This window comes from Labrus mixtus, chromosome 4, assembly GCF_963584025.1.
Source record: "Labrus mixtus chromosome 4, fLabMix1.1, whole genome shotgun sequence".
NCBI lineage: Eukaryota > Metazoa > Chordata > Actinopteri > Labriformes > Labridae > Labrus > Labrus mixtus.
This window is the reverse complement of record NC_083615.1, coordinates 18,084,346-18,106,144: the sequence shown is the minus strand read 5'-3', so window position 1 is coordinate 18,106,144 and position 21,799 is coordinate 18,084,346. Positions and strand designations below refer to the sequence as shown.

The 21,799-nt window shown below is 39.9% G+C and overlaps 3 protein-coding genes across 7 annotated transcripts in view; 1 reads left to right on the top strand and 2 right to left on the bottom strand.

The window, feature by feature from the left end:
• The window catches only part of zgc:172145 (Ferritin light chain, oocyte isoform-like), a 331,670-nt gene that overhangs the window by 279,879 nt on the left and 29,992 nt on the right, over positions 1-21,799 (top strand). The window lies entirely within an intron of this gene.
• On the bottom strand, positions 887-9,878 carry LOC132973566 (troponin I, fast skeletal muscle-like). 2 transcript variants are annotated; one of them, XM_061037110.1, is made up of 7 exons: positions 9,792-9,878; positions 4,645-4,680; positions 3,521-3,557; positions 3,300-3,428; positions 2,899-2,988; positions 2,137-2,313; positions 887-1,264 (listed from the first exon to the last, which is right to left on the bottom strand). In XM_061037110.1, exons 2-7 carry the CDS (start codon positions 4,653-4,655, stop codon positions 1,184-1,186), a joined length of 525 nt encoding a protein of 174 aa, XP_060893093.1. In that variant the 5' UTR covers positions 4,656-4,680; positions 9,792-9,878; the 3' UTR covers positions 887-1,183. The 2 variants fall into 2 exon arrangements, with proteins under 2 accessions (XP_060893093.1, XP_060893094.1); XM_061037111.1 differs by having other exon boundaries at positions 9,787-9,863.
• Positions 13,631-21,177, bottom strand: LOC132973563 (troponin I, fast skeletal muscle-like). The gene is made up of 7 exons (XM_061037106.1): positions 21,085-21,177; positions 16,449-16,477; positions 16,055-16,091; positions 15,736-15,864; positions 14,869-14,958; positions 13,978-14,154; positions 13,631-13,861 (listed from the first exon to the last, which is right to left on the bottom strand). The coding sequence occupies exons 2-7, from the start codon at positions 16,454-16,456 to the stop codon at positions 13,766-13,768; spliced, it is 537 nt and encodes a 178-aa protein (XP_060893089.1). The 5' UTR covers positions 16,457-16,477; positions 21,085-21,177; the 3' UTR covers positions 13,631-13,765.

The window sequence follows — 21,799 nt, the reverse complement described above, 5'->3', positions numbered from 1 at the left end:
TAACTGAAAATGGAACACATCCTATAAAGTGTATTTTCTGCTTTTTTTTTCTATGCGGAAGCCCAAAGGGAACATTCATCCATACTTTTTATTTAACCATGTTTTCCTGTGATAAGTTATTTTCAGTTTTTTTCTCAAGATCTCGACTAATCTTGGGATAACAACACTGGTTTTCTTTCTCCTGATTACAAGTTAACTCCCGTAGATTTTGAGAAAACAACTGAAATGTACTCATAATCACGGGAAAACCAGCGTTGCTATCCTTAGGTAACGAGAAAAATATGTTCAATGTGTTCAGAGGCGCTGCTTGCTAACAGGCATAGTAGTTAACTGCTTGGTGCCCCAGGCCACCTAGGGGCCCCGGAGGGCTCACAAACTTTAAACCACAGAAGTAGCTCTAAATGTGAAAATTTTGCAGTGACAGTAGGGAACCTCCCTAACGGGGCCCCATCTGACAGCACTCACTCTCATTGCCCTGCTTAGCATTCTCATGTATTACTCCTGTGAAAAAAAAGTTCGTCCATGAAAGTCACTGAAGGAAAATGAAGAGGAATTAGCTGTCTGGTGGATATAATGTTGGAGGGATCTCCCCCAATTCATTTTTGCCCAGGGCCCCAACAGACTCTAGAATCGTCACTGAATGTGTTGATGCAGAAGTACAAGTCAGCCTAACAAAAAGAAGCAAATGTATGAAATATCACTCTTGTACTAATTGACATAACATATAACAAAAACATCACATTACAATGTTGATAAAGGCTAAAGCAGAAGGCAGCTTAAATTTAACTGAAGAGTTTCGTTCCAGAGCAAGAAATCCAAAAAAACGGTCCAAACGACGCCTCGTCTCTGTAACAATGTTTGATAGTTTTACTCCATGTTTGGTTGGTTTTAAAAGCACAGCAAATAAAAAATAATGTTAAATGTCAGCTATTTCCACTTCCATTTATGACTTACTGTTCCATTAGACTAGCCTAAAAACATGCATCTTTCTTTATTTAATAGTATGTTGAACATTTATCTGTATCACCTTCACAGCACTCTTGTCTCATCAGCTCTGAAAAGCAGGCAGGTTTACAGTGGATTTGCTATATTTTGGAATGAAACTCCTCAGTTACAGAGACGTCAGACCTGAACCATGTCCTGAAAATCACTCAGAAGCCCAACAACTAAAGACAGCTCAACTTTAACTATCAAACATCTTCTTCCTATCAGACTTGTCTTCAATGTTCTTACGCCAGTCTCCAGCCTCGCGCAGCTGCTTGTCCTGTGAACACAGAAAACATTCAATTCAGAGTAATCAATGATGACACAACATTAGTGACCTGAAAGCCCTGAGGATACTTTATTTTAACTATGCGTACGCATGACATCAGCTGTGAGTGTCCTGCAGTGGTTTGGAGCGTCAATTGTGCACGTCCTCAAAAAAAAATTCCCCCTTTTCCACCTTTTCAAACATTCCCCTGTGGTCTAAATGAAACATCTGTGCTGTGCTTTGATCAAAATATCACATGAATCAAGCACCAGAGGAGGTTTGTGACCCTGTATAAACCAGCTCTCTCAGAACGCTCCGTTTTGGAGTGTGTCTCTTTAAATGCAATGAGCCCCCCCTGAGTTTTCCAGGTAGACATCACTCCTCTGTAGTGAGAATAAAAAGGTCAGACCTGTGCAAAAGTTTTGTTCTAGGCTGGGGGTGGAGTCCATGGGTGGAGATACCAGGGGAGGGGAGGGGATTTTTTTTTTACCAGAATCCCACTGTGACATCACAAGGAGAGCACATTTGAAACAGAGCATTTTTCTCTGTTGTAAGACTTTGTCTTACAAACAAAGGACTGGATGGGTTTATTTCACATTTTGTGGATCTGTAGACACTCAGGTTACCCAAATTTATGTTCAAAAACACTGTTCAATAGGATTTTTCATAACATGTCCCCTTTAAAGTTATATATTTATATGTGTGCGAGATGCAATATGCATATAATCACTAGGAGCAGTGTAGATTTGTGCGGCAATGAGATCGAAAATGACAACATTGGAGACACCAGAGAACTGTCCTATGAATGTAGACTACAGTTTAAATATGGATGGTTGTGTTGAGTGTGATGCTTTGGTGTAGGTCCAAAGAAACCGCGTCCTCACCTCCTCTTTGACCTCCTTCTTGACCTGCTTCAAGTTGGCCCTCAGGTCCATATTGACTGTGTGTTTGGAGCCCAGCAGAGCCTTCAGCATGGCGTCAGCAGACATACGCACTTTCTTCAGTCTGGGTCTCTTGAACTTGCCCCTCAGATCCACAATCTTTATGTTGAGGTCTCTGACCTGCAGATGGAATTAGGACAGAAGGAAACATTACAGACTTTTATGAAACATAAATAAAGTATTCAACTAAAGGATTGGACAATCATATTCTGATTTGCATCTGTCCCCAAAATGAGTCTTGAAATGGGGAAAAGTAGTTTCAGGTACGCTGCTCCTGTGGCCTGTATATGTTGTTATAACTGTGTTTGAAATTGCTTCTGTGCTGCTGTCTGTCTTGGCCAGGAAATTCTTGTAAATCAGAATCTTTATCTCAATTCTTAACCCTGGTTAACCAAAAAAAGTCTGGCATGAGGACTTCAGTGTAGGGGGAATACCTGGCTTTTGTACTCTTGGTTGAAACAAGTAATCGGCTCTAGGGCAAAAGGCTTCCTAGCCAAGGACAGTATAAAAAACCCATTGGTTTGTTAGTGCCCCTTTTGAAGCATTTTGTTCTGCATTAAAGTCATCGCCATCTTGTTTTTTTGGCACCATTCATCTATCATCTTCTACACTGACCAGTGCCCAATGGAGTCCAACCAGCCTACAACCATGACTGTAAAAAGAGATTCAAACAGAACAACTGAACAGACGTGGAAAGAGTCTCACCTCATTCAGAACCATGTTCAGCTTGAACTCTGTGCCATATCTCTCCTCTTCACTGAGGTCAATCTGTTCGTGGAGTGTCTTGCAGAGTTGCTGAAGAGAAAACAGTAAAACAGTAATTTACAGTTTACCTGAGAGTGTTTTGCTGAGAATGATTCAAACTTTGACCAGTTTAATTTCAAAGACTCAAGGCTAAATATTTTCAAAGGTTCACTCCAAAAGAAAGCCAAAATTACCCAATTGTAGCGGGGCAACCAGTTCTCTGCAAGCCTAATATTGTCCAATTGTGATATATAAACTCTGTCCCAAGCCTATTTACTGGCAGAAGTAAAGTAATCATCTCCAGCATGTAATAACACCCAGAGCAGTAAATCCTGAGCCGACCCGTCGTGTTGGTGTCTCACCTCGAGCTCGTCTTTGGAGTACGGCAGCTCCAGAGGAGGACACTTCTCAGCCAGGAACTTCTCCCTCTCCCCAACCTTCACATTTGATTCAGCCTCCAACAGATTGTTTGCCACCACCAGCATACAGCTCTGTGGAGGATATTGTCATGCAACGTTAAGTATTTTCAGCTGAATGGTCGAAGTAGACAAGACAAGTAGACTTAAAGAAATCCATTCCATACTTTCAGTGTATGCTTACGCCTCGCAGACAGTCTTTTCCTGCAGACAAAAAACACAAAACATGACTCAGACTGGATGAAATTGAAGTACATTATGATGATTTGATTTGTTTTATGTGGCTTGTATCTTTAATTTAAGAAAATTATAATCCTAAAGGTAGTAAATAAACAGGTTGAAATGAGCATGGTATCATGGTGCTGAAGATCATATGCACAACAGTTGTATTCTTTATTGTGAACATGCTAAATAGTAGCAGCTTTAAAATGTATTTTAAGAATATGCAATCCAATCTGAATCTGGTTTGTGTCTTAATAAAGTGACAGAAGGTTTTTAAAGGTCCAATCATTACTATATGATCATACGACTTACTATATGATCAGACAACAATGCAGCAGCCAGTATGTCCTCCTCCTAACTTTAGATTCTGGTCCTGAATGCTCTGGATTTGTTTGGACCAGAGAAGGTAGGCGGTTTTAACACAGCCCCACACGGCCGTTTTGGACGCCCCTCTGTTTGCCAGACATGAGACCAGTTATCAGGTCAAACCATTAGGTGTTGCAGCGATGGAAGCGGGCAAGAGAACTGGTTCAGATAGAAGTGATTGTACCCGACCTAATAAGCCTCTGCATGTTTCTAATAAGCTTCACGAGCAGAAACGTGCTCAAACTAGGATCAATATTGGAGATGTTTTTGAAAAATGGAGAGAGGTGAGAACACAGAAAGGTTTACAGACCGATGCAGAGCTGGCTAAACACTGAAGCTTCAGTGTCCACCACATGGCAACCTGTGTGAACATCGACTCTAGGGAGGAGGGGGCGGGGGGAGACAGCTCTCTACAATGTTTAGAATTTGGACTGCAGTACCCATTTTAAACACTAGGTGTCAGAGTGGTTCTTTCAGCAAATATTTTATTACTTTAAACTTCACACGGTAATAAAATATTTGCTAAAGTTTAAAGGTTCCTCCACCTGCACTAAAGATCAATCCCTTGATCTCTTAATCATCTGCAAAATTCACACCAAACTTCACTTCCTTTAATGTATTATGTATTATGTATGACCGACCTCGCTATGAAACAGATTTAAAAAAATTAATCACATGGATTGATTTTAAACTCTTTACTTACTCGTCTGCCATCTTGGCTGCAGGATCTTGATGTTACCTGTTTAAAAAGACACACAAATAAGAGCATTAGAACTAATTTTAATATTAATATGTTATTTATGGAGCATTTATGGTACAGTCCTCCTTGTTGTATTGTTACCAGCACTACACTTACGACTTTGTGCACTTCTCAAGATTAATCCCTAGCCATGAATTCATATCAGACGAATCTACTTTCTAATGGTCTCACAACAAGCTCTCAAGTTTCACAAGAGTCATAAACAGTAAATCTTCAATTAATAGCCCGGGCTTTTATTAACTGTAGTCTTTGAAATCACTATCACTATCAATAAACTCATGCCCAGCAAAGATGGAAATGACATGAACACCAGAAAGTTTGATGTGCTGGTCTATGGAGCTGTGCAAACATCACACATACCAAAATGTCTGTAGTTATTTAAAGCATGTTATATAGAGTTACAATTTTGCATGAGAGATTAAAAAAAACCTTTTTGTTTTCATAATTTCCCCATTTATTTCTATCTCTAAAGCCAGCCCAAGCAGCAGAGTTGTTCCCGTCCCTCCTGTCACTCACTGAGGCTTAAATCTGTTCAGTCTTTACCCGGATCATCATGAGGAGACTCTGAGAGGCCGAGCTCACATTCTGTGGATGCACAGACATACGATCCTCCAGCTGATCATAAACCTTCTGTCTCACACATGTACATATGGAGCTCAGTGTGAGTTTAACCAGGAGGACTGTTTTTATTTTCTCACACATTCACTCTTTTTCCTTCCACTGCCCTGCTCTGGTGATCAGCTGATTTGGGGCGTTTGCTCTTTAAGTAATAAACCAACCAGATTCTGCCTCAACCTCTCTCAACCAATCACCTGTTCTCTCTCTTCCACAGTCAGTCTGTCATTTCAGTGCGTTCACTGCGCCCCGGTCACCTCCACCTCGAGTATCACACTAGACTAGACTCCATCAGCACCACCAACACCAGTGTCTAGACTCCATGGGGGGGTATCACCACCATCACCAGGGGGCCAAAACTCCATCAGGGGCGTATCACCACCATCACCAGTGTCTGGACTCCATGGGGGGTATCACCACCACCACCACCACCACCACCACCACCACCACCACCACCAGGGGGCCAAAACTCCATCAGGGGCGTATCACCACCATCACCAGTGTCTGGACTCCATGGGGGGGTATCACCACCATCACCAGGGTCTAGACTCCATCAGGGGGGTATCACCACCATCACCAGTGTCTGTACTCCATCAGGGGGGTATCACCACCACCTCCAGTGTCTGGACTCCATGGGGGGGTATCACCACCATCACCAGTGTCTGTACTCCATCAGGGGGGTATCACCACCACCTCCAGGGTCTAGACTCCATCAGGGGGGTATCACCACCATCACCAGTGTCTGTACTCCATCAGGGGGGTATCACCACCACCTCCAGTGTCTGGACTCCATGGGGGGGTATCACCACCATCACCAGGGTCTAGACTCCATGGGGGGGTATCATCACCATCACCAGGGTCTGGACTCCATCAGGGGGGTATTACTACCATCACCAGTGTCTGGACTCCATCAGGGGGGTATCACCACCATCACCAGTGTCTGGACTCCATCAGAGGGGTATCACCACCAACATCACCAGGGTCTAAACTCCATGGGTGGGTGGGGGGTATCACCACCACCGACTTTATTTCTCTTGGATCCGCAAACTATTTCAACACTAGAGGTATCGTGGCCTCTCATTGGGACCTGCCTTTATTGTCGAGACGAGCAGCAACACCAGGCTGGTAAACGGGACAGGGCCTTAAATTGGGATGGGCGTTTATTTGAAGATTTACGGTACCACACTTTGGTAGAGGGTAAAAAAAACCATTAATAGATAACACCAGCCTTCCTCTGCTGCAAACTTTTCCTATTCCTTTTAAGTCTCATTTTTCTGTTTCCGTATCAAACTCCTTCACGTTTGAATCTCCTGCAGAAGAAACTCACCTGTCTCACATTTCATTAAAGGCTCATGTTTATTCTATTTTAAGACTTCATGTTAATTCCAGGAAACTTCATGCAGCCGAACTTTGTAACCGAGGCCGTGTTAATGTCTTAAAGGACTGAACCCTATTTTTAGAGCTGCTCCGGGGTCAGTGGTCCAACACTGAAGTTAAGTTTAATATCTCAACATCTTCTGACATGAAATTAAGTTTAACAGCCCACAGAGGTAAGTCAACTTTTCAATCCTCTTAACTGATCTTTAGGCGCCACCTGCAGGTCATATTTATACTTTTTTAACTTTTTAATTAATTAAAAGATGCCTCTCAAACTGAGCACTGGATTCCTTTTGGCCCAGGCTGAACTTGGGAGTCTAATGGTAACATGCTAACATTAGCATACCGACATGCTATTTGTTTGCTTTAGGTGTAGCATTTTCCTGTAACAGGATACATGTAATTGAAATTTATAATATCAAGTATTCAGAAGATACGGTTACATGCAAAAATAAGCATTACAGAGAGCTAGATGCTAAATATTAAAAACCATCTCTTAGTACGTCAGGAAAGATACTAGCAGCACATAACATGTCCATACTTTGAGGCTGATGCTAACAAAATGCTAAATGTGGGTATGCTTGCCTTGCTAAAATGCAATGTTTATTAAAGTAAAGTGAGGTAACATGTTATATGCAACATGCTAAAAGTTAGCATTGAATCAAACTAAATGTATTAGCTCTAAACTCAGATTGTTGCAGTCTGTGTTATGCTATTAGCAGGCCTTTTAAGGCTTGTTCCTGTAAGATTTAGCTAACACTAGTTAGGCTAATATGCTAAATGCTACCGTGTCTGATACACTTAAAGATTGTCAAGTCAGGCAATTTTCAACATTTAGTATCAATAGATAAGTTTACAATATGGAAGGTAAATTAGTTTTTAAAGTTGCAGTACGAATACAACAACTATCAATGCACATAAAGGTACCAAAAGAAACAACAAAAATGCTAAATTACAAGCAACAACCCTGCATTCAAGTTCTTAAGTACAAGAGCAGTTTGATTGAGCAGTAAGGCTGCAACCAAATGACATCGCCATCTTTTAACCCTCTCCTTTTAAACGTCTGGGAAATCCTAGGTTGGGCATAAAACTTAAACACCAAAACATCAAAGGCCCTGTCTAGTCTAGTGCCTCTTTTTGTTTTTTCATTCTCAACTTCTGTAGAAACATTTCTGTCTTAGAGGACCAACTCCCTCACTGCAGATGTGAATGCAAACTTGAGAAATCTTACTTTCAGGTGATTATTCACTAATGAAAACACACAAATGAAGATGAAACTCAATTTGTGCCAATGTAATGTCTCAAACAGTTACTATGACTATTAAAATAATGAAGAGAAATCTAAAGTGTTGCTTAGCATGAGTATAAAATGGCATTTATGGAAACAATCAAGTAGAACTTCAAATGGTACAAACTGAGAAAACTATCTTTGAGACTTTCCATCTTTACTTCCGCGGGAAAAGATCCCATTGGACCGAGTAAACAGACCCCTTTAATTCCCAGCCTGGGGGGACATTGAGGACTCAGAGGTACTCGGAGGCCAGACAGTCGCTGCCCGAGCTGTTTGTCATATTTGAGCGTTGTGACGAGCAGTGGATTAAGTCTCTATTCCTGGAGCCACAGCTGTTCCTAATGTCTTCATTATGGAGGGAGAAGAATGACAGAGGGCTTTTCTTGAAAGAAAAGACGTTTAACGACCGATGCAGCTCCAGGAACAAATAGCGGTCATGCATAAACTAATAATAAGCCGGGCGGGGGGGGGTATCTCCAGGGCTCACCGTGTATTTTAAGACCCTCAAAACTCTGAGGACAAAACAATATGTTGCTCTGGAGATGGTATAATATCTGCGGGGTTAAATTTGGCCCTGATTTGTGTCTTAAATAGGGATGTGTGTGGGTGTTGGGGATTGTCCTGGGAGGGAGAGTTGAAGGGTTTGCGGTAACTCGACACCCCAGAACATCCCTCGGACAAACAAGCCGTGAGAGCATACCGCAAAAATAACTCACTGTCGGGGCTGACCTCAGATTCACGAACGGTTCATCTGCTTCACACTAAGGACAATGATACGGACGAGAGGTTACAAACGCATCTAAATGCAAAAACAGAAAGGTGCATTTGATGATGATTCTGAGTTTTTTTGGTCTCTGAATTTCAGAAAGTCGGTCAAATGAAATCTCATTATTAAGGAACTTTCTACTGATTTTTAAATGTATAAAAATTGCATGTTTTAATTTAAAAACCTTTATTGCAACGAGAATACATTTGGTTATATATTTCTGAATAACCTTAAACTCACAACTTATACTTAAGAATTAATTAAGCAAAAATGTGATGTCCAAAAAACTCAAAATCCTTCATGAGAAAAGAGATCTCGTAGTATGAACCACCTTATCCTAGAAAACAAAGTACATGTTTGTTGTCGCATGAACATCTGAATTCTTCTGGAGTCTAAATTTGACGTGCGGGGGATTAAATGGAGGCATAACGTGATGACAGAGACCGGCGTTGGCAGCCGCTGCAGATTAGACCAGGTTTTCCTCTGACCCCCTCAGCGCTGACAGGAGGATAAACACGGACGGATCGATTTTCAAGTTAAAGCCTTGTAGCGGTGTTGACTTTCAGCACGCCACATCACCACATCGTACATCATCGGCTCGCCACGTGTATGTGTCCGAAAAATCTACTCGTCTCACCTTAGGAATGCAGAAAAAATAAAACGTAACCTTAAAAGAAATAGGATAAAACTTTAAACTTCAAGCGTATTCATTCAATCAACAAAAACATCAACTAAAATGTGTAGTATTTCTAAAACGTGTAAAAAAAAAACATCAAACTAACTTTACTGCGTTTATAAACTGAGCAAACCAGCCACACTTTACAGAGCCTCCAAGATGCACGGCAAAACGTCTCTCCAGAAATAAATCTGGATAATCAATATTTTATTCTGACAATTGAAACCTAAACTAACCTTTTTAGTAACACAATGAAGCATTTAAAGCTGCAAAGAAGCAAACGTCAGAGAGATGCCATGCAGTCAGACCTCGTCTTCTGAAACAGCATTGTCATTAACAGACTCAGGTAGAGGGTCTTACTTTACCGGAGCAGAGGTTTCAGCTTGTCGAAAGTCACCGAGACACAGATCGAGCCCCAGCCTGAACAAGACTTTAGAAGGTATATATTGCAATCTCTGATAGCCCTCCAAATCCTCCACTTTCTCTTTATGGAAGTGGATTAGTGGTCAAACCAATCAGCTGGCAAGGTCATGAAATACAGTACAGTGTCGTCTGCCCCCTCGGCTCGCCTCATTATAAATAACCCGCCCTTTAGGATTGTTATCTGTTGTATCAGGCGGCATCGAGCTTCTGACGGACAGAATGCAGGAAAGTGATTAAACCAGAGGCATTTTCTAATTAAGTTCTTGTGGCCCTGAAATAGAAATAATAGATGAATCCTCATTGATATGCTGCCACTAATTAAAGCTTTATAAGTCTTTATTTTTCTATGAACTATCGGTTTGTCATTTTACAGAAAATTAATGTGCAATTGTTTTATAATCTGACAGGGTTAAGAGACAGAAAGGAATAACATCGTAACATCAAAGCGTAGTCTTTTTATTGCAAAAACCTGAGTGAAAAAGATAAATATTAGGGGAAAAATGAACAGCTCACATTGATTTTACCGTTTCTCAAGACTTTGGCCGTGGCTGATCGCGATAAATGAACATATTTGGAATATATAAAACAATCTTAGTGCAGCCATTCTGCACAGCGAGTACTTACTTACATGTTGATGCTGATACTTTTGTAATTTTAAGTAAGTTTAAATGCAGGACTTTTACTTGTAGAGGAGTAATTCTGCTGTGTACTTTTACTGAAGGAAGGAGTCTTTACTCCAATATAAATAGAACTGGTATATACTAAGAATGTCACATGTGAAGCCTTTAAGCAATTTATTTATGGATTTAAGAACAGAAAGGGGGTCTCTAAGCTGAAGTTGTGTTGTTGTTGTCAGGGGTGTGTCCAGACTAATGTGACTGGGGTGGCCCAACAGGGAGACTGACTTATGCAGGGGTGGCCTGAAGTGTGATGTGTGCACACAAATTAATATAAATTATTTACCATGCATCTGGTGGAAGTTGGCCGTGAGACAGCATTTCCGACATGGCGGCTGCTACTGATGAGCCTCCAGAGCCCCCTGCAGGAACAGAAGGGTGACTTCACTTAGTGTTCGTGCATTAATATTTAAAGTCTATGATTCAGATCCCTTACTTAAAAGGGAGTGAAGTCAAACTACCTCAGGGTTTGTTGTTCTGAGCTCTGTGTTAACACTAAGGGGACGGTCTTTCCTTCAGCTCGTTTATCACCGTATAGCTCCCTCTCTAACCCTAAACCCAACACATTTATCACATCTCTCTAGTTAATTTTTGAGTAATACAGATATATATTTGACTTCCTTTTACCAAAACACAAAGGCACATTTAAAAAAATGAATACTAGGCAATAAATCGTTTTCTCATTCTGATCTTTAGCTACTAAAACTGAAACCAGTTCATTTAACTTACCTTAAATGACAGGCTCACACTTCTTCAGGTGTGTCTTTTGTCCTTTGATCTGGAAATCCATCCATCCATCTATCCATTCTCTTCCACTTAACCAAGGTCTGGTTGCGGTGGCAGCAGGAAAAGTAAGTCAACCCAGACTTTCCTCTGCCCAGCAGCGCTTTCCAGCTCCTCCTTGTGGGATGTCTAACCACAGGCCAGGCCAAACGAGATCATAATCCCGCCATCGAACTCTGGGTCGTCTTCCTCCGGAAATGTAAAAATTAAATCTTCAAGGGGTTTTAACAGTTGTTTGAAGTTTAAGCTTTATCAGTCTGAGTTACAATAATTAGATATATAAAGTTGAAAAAGTAAATCTAAAAAAAAATCTACCAAAGAATAAGTTACTTAACATGGATCTCGGAAGAGATATGAGACATTTAAAGTCTCTATTAGGAAGATTAATATATCTAATAGGGTTATTTTAATGTGCTAAATGTTTTTATGTGAAATAATTCTGGATTATATTTCTCTTCACCTCACTGTAAAATTACAACATCATCTCCATTAATGACGAGTTTAAGGAAACACCTCTTCCTGAGAGTTTAAACGGTGCGTCTGTCTGACACCATTAGAGACTTTACACTTCATAAAACAGCAACAAGCAGGAAACTAGAGACGGTCTGTAACTCGGTGCCGGACCATGTTCACTGCTTTTTAACATTCTCTCAAGCTAAAGAGAACGAACCATACATTTCTACCTACGTGTGAATTCAACCTCAACTCAGATTATTAAAATACTTAGTGGTCTGTCATTGTAAGTAATGTTTACACGTTTTAAATATTCACAAGTGTTGTAATTGAACATTTTAAAGAAGTGTTTGTAATTTGTGTTTACAAATATGAGTTACTAAAATGCAGTTTCCATTTCCGCAATCAGGAGACACCAAACATTGCCTATTCCAAGTTCGGTTAGTTAGAAACTTCTTTGCTAACCTATCTAACATTGTTCATTACTTATTCTAAAATAATGTTTCTCAGAATGGCAGTAAGACAAAACATTAAAGTTATGTAACTGTCATTATAAGCTCTGTTTTTTTTTATTTGCTAGCTAGCTATCGTCACCCTAACACAAATACTGGTAAAAAAATTAGAAACAGCTGATTTAAGGCTAATTTATGTTTCCTTTTCTTGTGAAAATAGACATGTAAGTTTTAAAAGATACAACTGTCACTACCCATACACTCCCATAAGTCCTTTATTTTGGGATGGACGCTAAAAAAAGGCATAAACTTGTGGGCGTGGTCCCACACAGACTTCTACTTCGCTGCCGTCCGACTGACATTTATTTCCCGTCCGATTTCCGCCCAGCTGTTCTGTTGTAGTCGTCAGTCCCTGTGCCCGGAAGGTAACCCAACGTGTCTGAAACCACAAACTAACATACTGCCTATTACATACTTAAAATACATACCGCATACTAACCCAACCGTTAGCATGCTATTAGCAACATACTAAACTACGGGTCAGATTTACTTCCGGTTCGAGCTGTGTAGGATAAACTAGCATCAAGCTAGCTTGGGCTTGGTATTTTTGGTCCGTAAATACAATTTAACAACAACATACATCAGTTCATTACTAATACATCTACTTAGGCATTTTAATATCATTTGGCAACATATAAAATGTATTTCAGTACGGTTACTTTTACTTGTATGCCGCTGGCGAGCTCTGCAATTGGCTAGTCTGAGAGCCGCAATGCATTGTGGGGTGGTTTAGTATGACCAGTGTGCTCCTGTTTAGTCAATTCTGGCCAATTTAGTATTCATCCAAGTATTTCTCGCATACACGTTGTAATGTAGTATGAAAGTATGCGATTTCAGACACAGTCAATCTTTCCTCAAAAAATTCCACCAATTTCTTTTTTGTTGTGTTTTGCTAGACTAGCTTGAACTGTTGGCTACACTGCTCTAAACTTCATCCACAATTTTCAGTGGTAATGCATGATTGGTCCGTGAACACAACAATGCAGGCTACAGGCAGTAGTAGCTCAAGAAAGGACAAGTCCACGACGCTTGCGCTAAACCCTTTGTACGAACGTGAGGGGCGAGGGGTTGGAGGTGTGTCTCTGGAGGAGAACGGAGGCTTCAGTATGGAGGAGGTGTGGCCAAACAGCAGTTTGTTTTGGTTTACTGATGGTGCTCAAAGGCTACATCTACTGGATCAGAAAGTTATTTAATAGAAAGTAATTAAAATGAAATATTTAGTAAGTACGTTTTTAGGTACTTTGTGAATACTTGCAAGTAAATAATTTGGAATATTTTCAAAAACTTTTTATCAAATAAAGTTTTGGGTGACGTACTGTTCAATGTGCAAATCTCAGTAAGCAGGACAGACGCGGCTTCTTCAGCAGCTGTTTATTAGTTCAAAGAGTCTACAAAGTGTTTCAAAAAAGAGTTTTGATCTGTATGAATGGTTTCCTTTCAAATGCAGGGGCTAAAAATACTGCAATATGTTTAAGTAGAAAAGACACAGATTTAAGCCTCGGCCTCAAACATCTTCTTCCTCCCGTCCATGCCAGATTTGTCTTCAATGTTTTTACGCCAGTCACCGACGTCACGCAGTTCCTTATCCTGAAACAGAAAGAGCCCATGACTTTTAGTTTCACTGTTTCCCTCCATGTGAAGAAAATGGTTTCCCTTCCAAACAGGTTCATGAAACACAGAAAGCCTTGCAGCTGGTTCCTCACCTCTTCTTTGGCCTCCTTCTTGACCTGCTTCAGGTTGGCCCTAAGGTCCATGTTCACCGTGTGTTTGGAGCCCAGCAGAGCCTTCAGCATGGCGTCGGCTGACATTCGCACTTTCCTCAGGACGGGCTTCTTGAACTTTCCCATCAGGTCCTGAACTTTGATCTTAAGGTCGTCTATCTGCAAAGTGGGATTGAAATGAAAAAGAGACTATTGAATTACTTCAAACTGCTTTCTGAAATCTGGATTTTTGATCCATCAGGAAATTGAAATTTACAAAACGGCAAAAAATGAACAATAATTTATTTGATTTCTTCCTATATATTTTGTAGTTTCTAACTCTATTATTTTTATAAATCTATGACCATCTTTTATTCAAGATATATTTCTGACCATTTTTGCTTTCATTAGATGACATGCTGCAAATGGCCAAGGTCGGATTCGAACGCACGGTTGCTTTTATTTGGACTACAGCCTCTGCACATGAGGCGCGCGACATAATCACTAGACCATCCGGCGCCCCACCATCTTCTTTCCTCTTTTAGTCTTTTATTACGATTTCAATTGCTGTCAATCTTCAATAACTAAGAGTGGTTTCACACTAGGGACCTGGGCCCTGGATCCGAGTACGCTAGACCCCAAAGTCTGGTTCATTTGATCAGTGTGACCACAAAAGTACTGTACTCGTACTGTACTTGTTTGCCATGCCTAAGTCCGCTTGAAGAGTTGGTCCTGGGCTCGATTCATGGCCGCCAAAGATTGCTCTCACAGTCTTGAGTCGAGGGAAAGACCTTCGAGGGCCATGAGCCATACGAAGCCAATGTTTATAATTTAATGTTACTCACAGATGTTCTTTATTTTTTACCAGCATCACTTTTTTATAATGTTGTCTACCTCCTTGTTGGTTTTTGTGACTTTGAACTCCAGGTTGTACCGCTCATCATCGATCACGTCGATCTTGTGGTGGATCTCTTTGCACAGCTCCTAAAAAAGAAATACAAAGAAGAGTGAAGACACTAAACTTATCCATGAACTCAACCTGAATGTAGTGTCGACTCAATCTGGTTACTGAAACTAACACTGGTTGGTAATATAAAAAAAGAAAAACCACACAGAGTTATGATGAATTACGCATTGAAAACAGGCAAAGTTTGTTTCTATTTGACTTATATCATTGGCACTAAAACTGCATATCCTATGGAGGAATTAACACAGAAAAGAATCATGTAAATATATCACGTTTAATAATCTGTTTTTATTCCCCAAAACTTTGGAACTTCATGCATCTCAATATAAAAATGGCTAAAGACCGGCATACGCTGTTAGATTGTACGAAATTTGTGGGGGAATGTCAGCTCACACTGTACAACCAAATCGTTTACGATCCATGACCAAAGCTCCCGACTTGAGTGTTAACACTGTACGAGTTCAATCTGGACAGAGCATTGACAGTTGTTTAATAAAGTTTCCCCGATGCCGGAGCACAGCGCATCAATTTACCACAGAAAAGATTGAGAGGGACTAGAAGTCAAACATATTTTGACGGTTGATGGTGTAATGATTTCCACGGGAACGCCTTTGTCTCAGCACTCCAGCTGTCCGGCTGTGCTGCCCGGACACGCAATGCACATGTATCTGGTGGAAGTTCTGGGATAGCTCATTATTACTTTACTTGGGCCCACCTCGGGGGGTTTTATACAACTGAAGGAGACAGAGAAGCACTCCATATTATTATACGCAATGATTTATTTGAGTACATACCTGCAGCTCCTGCATGCTCCTGGGCATGGACACAGAAGGACAGGTCTCTGCCATGTACCTGGTCCTCTCCCTCTCTAGCTCCCTCTCTTCCTCCTCCAGTAAACCTTTGGCGATGGAGAGCATCAAACTCTGTCGGACAAAATCACATGTAGACGTGAATCGAACATGTTTTGTTTACTTTTACCAGCAAAAATGATATCTCTCTTCATTTATTCACATCCGAAAACCATGACAGTAAATCAGCATCTAACAAAACCTGACATCATGTCAGAAACCACATGTTGAATCAACAGTGTAGAAAATAGGGAGAATCTTTTACCTTCAGTTGATGCTTACGACTCGAAGATATTTTTTTCCTGTTTTAAAAAAAGAGGAATTTGAGATGTAAAAAATAAACCTTTTATTGGTATCTTATCCACAATGTGAAACAAGGGAAATTGTATCAGAAAGGTCCTGAAACACTTTTCTTAGATAACTTGAAGAAGGGAACATCCATTGAAATCATTTTAACGTAGTGCATAAAATTTTATTTTGAGACTCAATAACAGAACAAACTGGAGGATTTTTGAATACATGTTGTTAACGCATCATTTCTACAACATGGAGTCCTCTTTTCAACATTACGTTGTTGTAAAAATTGCATTTTAGAGTTTCAGTGTTTTTAATCCAAAGTAGAATAAACACAACTAAAGAAATAAAGAAAAATTACTCACTCAGACATCTTGGCGTTTGACTTGAGAGTCTGCAGAAAAACACAATTTTCCATTTTGAAGTATTTAAAGGTGAAAACACATCAACACAACATTGGCTATAGATCAGTTAAATTTCTCAGGAAAACCAAGAATACCAAGTCTTCTGCCTGCTCCACTTTTCAGAAAATGTGTGCTCAAACAGGCCGTTTGGAGATTTTCCCTTCATGACATCACAAAGGGCAGTAACCCCTCCCCCAGGTGGGTGACACTCCCACAGCTAGGTGTTTGTTCTGCCCTCTGAGTCTGCCTTCTCACCGTAAACAATAGTGCATGGAGCGAAAAAGCCAGAGACACCCAAGCCCTTCCAGAGAGGGGGTGTGGTCAGACAAAGCTCATTTACATTTAAAGGTACAGACACAGAAACAGCCTGTTCTGAGCAGGGCTGAAATAGAGGGGTTTATAGGCATGATCAAATACAGGATCAGAGAGGATATAGAACAAGAAACTTCACACACATGTTTTGAGGAGCTCTGAGACTTATTCAAACTGGTTGAAGAGGAGGAGGATAGGTGACCTTTCATTTTTTTGTCTGGTCATTAACATGACCCATCCCAAATTAAAGTATTCTGACACATTAACTGAAAACAATCAAATGTTCCAGTACGTCATTAAGCCAACATCACAACAGAACCATTAACATGAACCAGGGACAGGCATCGAAAATTAGCATTAGCTATAAATGCTGGAAAGCAGTGCATGGATGTTTTTGGTTGTAACCTTAGGGATAGAAATCGAAATGTGTATATATATATAACAGTGTATAGATGTGGAAAAATAGCTCATCAGTCGTGGTCTTGATTTAAAACAGGGTCAGGTTGATGATTAGAATGCATCTTTACATACTTCCCAGAATAATAAATCCACTCAGACGAAACATAACACCAACTCAGAGCATCAACTGTTTGTCTCAAGGAAAAACATAAATCCACTTAGATGAAACGTTACACCGACCAGGAGCATCAACTGTTTGTCTGAAGGAAAAACTGCTTATCTAAATTTGGACAAGAATCTTAGGGCCATTTGTCCCCCCACACCCATGGACTCCCTGTCATGAAAGCTCTTGTCTTCTGGAAGATTATCAGGAAACATTTGATACCTTCTCTGGTGGTACAAAACATCGCTGACATGACTGAACATAACTTAAGCTCTCTGAAAATAGAGAGCGAGCAGTACACAATCCAGAAGCACAATCACTGCATCCAAAACAGACGCTGTCCAGTCTTTCCCTAAATGGTCTAAAAGATGTCGCAACAATTATTTCTCTATGAGGGAATAGAGTTGTAAATAGACTGTAATAGATTTGTTTTTCGCTACCAATATGAAAAAACATTTCCTGAATTTTTTTTTGGTAGAAAACAGCCTCTGAGCAAACACTTCCTGATTAACATGATTTTAAAAAGATGCATACACAAAATCTAATCATATGAAAAGCATGCGCCATCTTGAGAATTTGGAGGCAACTTCACAAAATCAGAAAAATTCCTTTGGACTCTGATGGACTCTAAGTATATTCATGATTCAATTTTTAAATGTACACATATTTTTAGCAGTCATACTTATTATATACACTTACTTTAAGTTGAAGAAATTTGCTTTGTAATATTCAAAAATCTTAAATAATGTTATTAAGTAAATTACACCGTTTTTCTTTATCACCCATGTTTAAGTGCAAATACCTTAAATTCATTAAAACTACATGTTAAGATAAATCAGAGTATCGTCAGCGTAAAGAAGTTATTGTAATTTTTAAATGATACATCTACAATCTTTTCATACTTCCATGACAACAAAAAATACAATAGCTCTCTCATCGCAGCACACTGGAAGTTGCACAATAAATCGTTTACTGAAATGTTGCTTCTACTTTTATTGAATGTCAATTTTCAGTTTTGTAAATTTGACAGGAACTTCGACTTCAAACACGAAGTTATCCCAGAATCAAAGAGCCTCAAAGAAAACGTAAAACAGTACTATACATTTGGGATTTGAGAGAAAAGTTGAATTTCCTTTAAATATTTTAAAAGTAATAGCAACATACATTTTAAAAATATCTGACAAAAATCATACCAGACGTATGGATTGACAGGCACATGACAGCCACAAGAAGCAGTAATTTTTTTATTTTGTCAGGGCATTTTATTTTGATAGGTGTCGGGATGAAAATACAATTTGGAAATTAAAACCGCAAGCAGTGATGAAGGGCCCTCGCACCCCTGTTGCGACCGCGGGAGTGCAGCAGCAGTGGAACGTGGCTAAGCAGCAGGCCGTGCAGTTCGATTTGTGTAAAAGTCGTAGTACTGGCATGTTGAAATAGGCAACGCAATGAAGATCACGTAAAATTTTGACGTAGAGCAGTTCAGGCTGGCACTGTCATGATAGTTATGACATTTGGAGGAAATTGAGCATTGTATATAGCATGTAGTACTTACTCTTTGCAGTAGGGGGCGCTATTGTTGACTAATGTTATGTCAATGTGTTCAGAGGCCAACCCTGATCATACAAGTGAAATTTCAATCAGGTCAGACAAAGTATATAGGATGTATTACTGAGTCCTTGCAGTACGGCGCACTATGGTTGAAGTTGACTATTGTTATGTGAATGTGTTCAGAGGCCAACCCTGATCATACCTGTGAAATTTGAAGCAGATCAGAAAAAGTATCTGCAATGCAGTACTGCCTCTTTCCAGTAGGGGGCGCTATGTTAATGGCATAATTGTATTAGGTTAGATGTGATCATGCCAGTACTGACATTGTTCATGTGAAATTTTGAGCAAATCTGACATTGTATATGGGATGTAGTACTTAATCTTCTACAGTGTTTTTGAACATATATTTGGGTAACCTGAGTGTCTACTGACCCACAAAATGTGAAATAAATCCATCCAGTCCTTTGTTTGTGGTCTGCGTAAGTCTTACAACACAGAAAAATGCTCCGTTTCAAATGGGCTCTCCTTGTGATGTCACAGTGGGATTCTGGTAAAAAAAAAAAACCCTCCCCTCCCCTGATATCTCCACCCATGGATTCCACCCCTAACCTAGAGCAAAACTTTTGCACAGGTTCGCCATTTTTATGGAGTGATGTCTACCGGGAAAACTCAGGGGGGGCTCATTGCATTTAAAGAGATATACACACCAAAACAGAGCATTCTGAGAGAGCTGATTTATACAGGGTCACAAACCTCCTCTGGTGCTTGATTCATGTTATATTTTGACCAAAGCACAGCACAGATGTTTCATTTAGAGCACAGGGGACTGTTTGAAAAGGTGGAAAATGGGGATAATATGTCCTCTTTAAAATCAGCACTTTGAACTATTGTTGTAATATGAAACAAAATGTCATGCTCCTTAGGTTTTGTTACTCCTTAAACAAAAAAATGTGTATTATCTAAAAGTTTGGGCAGGAGGAGAACACACAACTATGTAGCTCAATAATCTGTTTTCTGATATCTCGCCATCTACAGCTTACATGTAGAACTAAACTTCATTGTACCACATTGACTTTGAATGTTTTTCTAAGATATCCGTATAGCCATATTTAATGTACCGGTAGTTTGTGAAAACAGTTGATTTGTTTTTTTAATCACCAAAAATGCTTAAAGGTGCACTGTTTCATGTCATGCGCAGTGTTGTACTTGCCACTTTTGGTTTAACTTGTTTTCTGACAACCCAAAGCACTTTTTACACCGTGTGTGACATTCAATCAAATAAACACCAAATTCACACACAGTGATTGCAGGTGCTGCTATGTAAAGTGTCCACCAGTGTTAACTAATCCCAATTTACACACATACACACTCACACACCTCTGATGCAGCAACTGTAGCAATTTGGGGTTCAGTGTCTTGCCCAATGACACAACATGTGACATCCTGTTGGGGATCAAACCCCCGACCTTCCAGTTTAGAGACCACCAAACCACTGAGTCAAAGCCGGCCCAGATTTTAAAATCATAATGTGTGTCCTGGTTTAAAGTCGTATTTGTTTGACCCTTCAAGTAAACATGAAGATACTTGTTATCAAGTTAAAGTAGAGTATCATCAGCGTAAAGACATTATCGTTATTTAAAATGAAAATGCAATCTTCTCATACTTCCTTCATAACAAACTGTTATAATTGTAAAATAAAGTGGTGTCTTGAGTTAAAGTCATATTTGTTTGACCATTCAGGTAAACACAAAAGTATATACAGATTTAATACACAATTCACTCAGACCAACAATCAGGACAGATTGAACTTGGACACTTTAAAAAATATTCAAACATGTGACAACACAGAATGAAAACACTGGGACTATCACTTTCAGACTCTGGAGTCCATTTACACCAAAACACCTCATAACTCGGCACTACAAGCCTGCAGCAGCGGTCACTTCAGTCTTAAATTTAACCATTTTAAGATCCAAAAGCTGCTGAGTCATCATCATCACCACATTCAACCTGCAACAACTCTCCAACAAGCCAATTCCTTTCACCAATATACAATCAACTATTAGTGACATGCTAGAAGGAAACAACCAAAAATCTTGCATGACAACAAAGGATAATGGTTGTAATTCTAATTTGCAAACCAGCAGGCGAGAAAAGAAAACAACTTCTCACCCTTTAGTTGAAGAAGAAGAAGAAGCAGAAGGAGCGACGGATTTGGGAAGCTGCTCTGTTTTTCGACTATAAGTTGGTTTATATTGCATTCCCGAAAGGAAGAGGAAACCCCATCCTTCTCTTTATGGAAGTTGATTTGCTTACACACCAATGGGATGCCTGAAACAGAATATCTGACCCCCCCTTCACCCCTTCACCCTGGAAATCTCCTCCCTATCTCATTCGTATAAATAACCGCCTCCTTCTATACTGTTTTGTTGATTGCATTATTCCTCCAGATCCATAAAAATAAGTTATTGTGAGTCTGGAGAAGAAACCCAAAAGATGAAGAAAGCAAAAAAACGAGGAAATAAGAAAGATAGGACTTGATGCAAAGAAAATGTGTATGAATACTTAGCTGTGGTCTTGAGATAGATTTTCTTTGAGGGGGACATGGGAGCAGACGTGATGAAAGTTAAAGGGGGCAGCAGGTGGATGGGTTGCAAAAAATTCAGAGGGGAGTTTCAGTAGGGCCATTTAAGACTAAGCTAAATGGATGATATTAAGCAGCTGGTTGGTGAAAAGAAAACCTTTCCAACTAAGATCAAGCAGAAGCTTCTGAGCAGAAAGACACAAAGGAAAGAGCTAGACTACGACCAAACGTTCAGAGAAAAAAATAACTTTATAGAGATGTGTTGGTTAGAAATTAAACAACTACTGGACATTTACAAAGAAG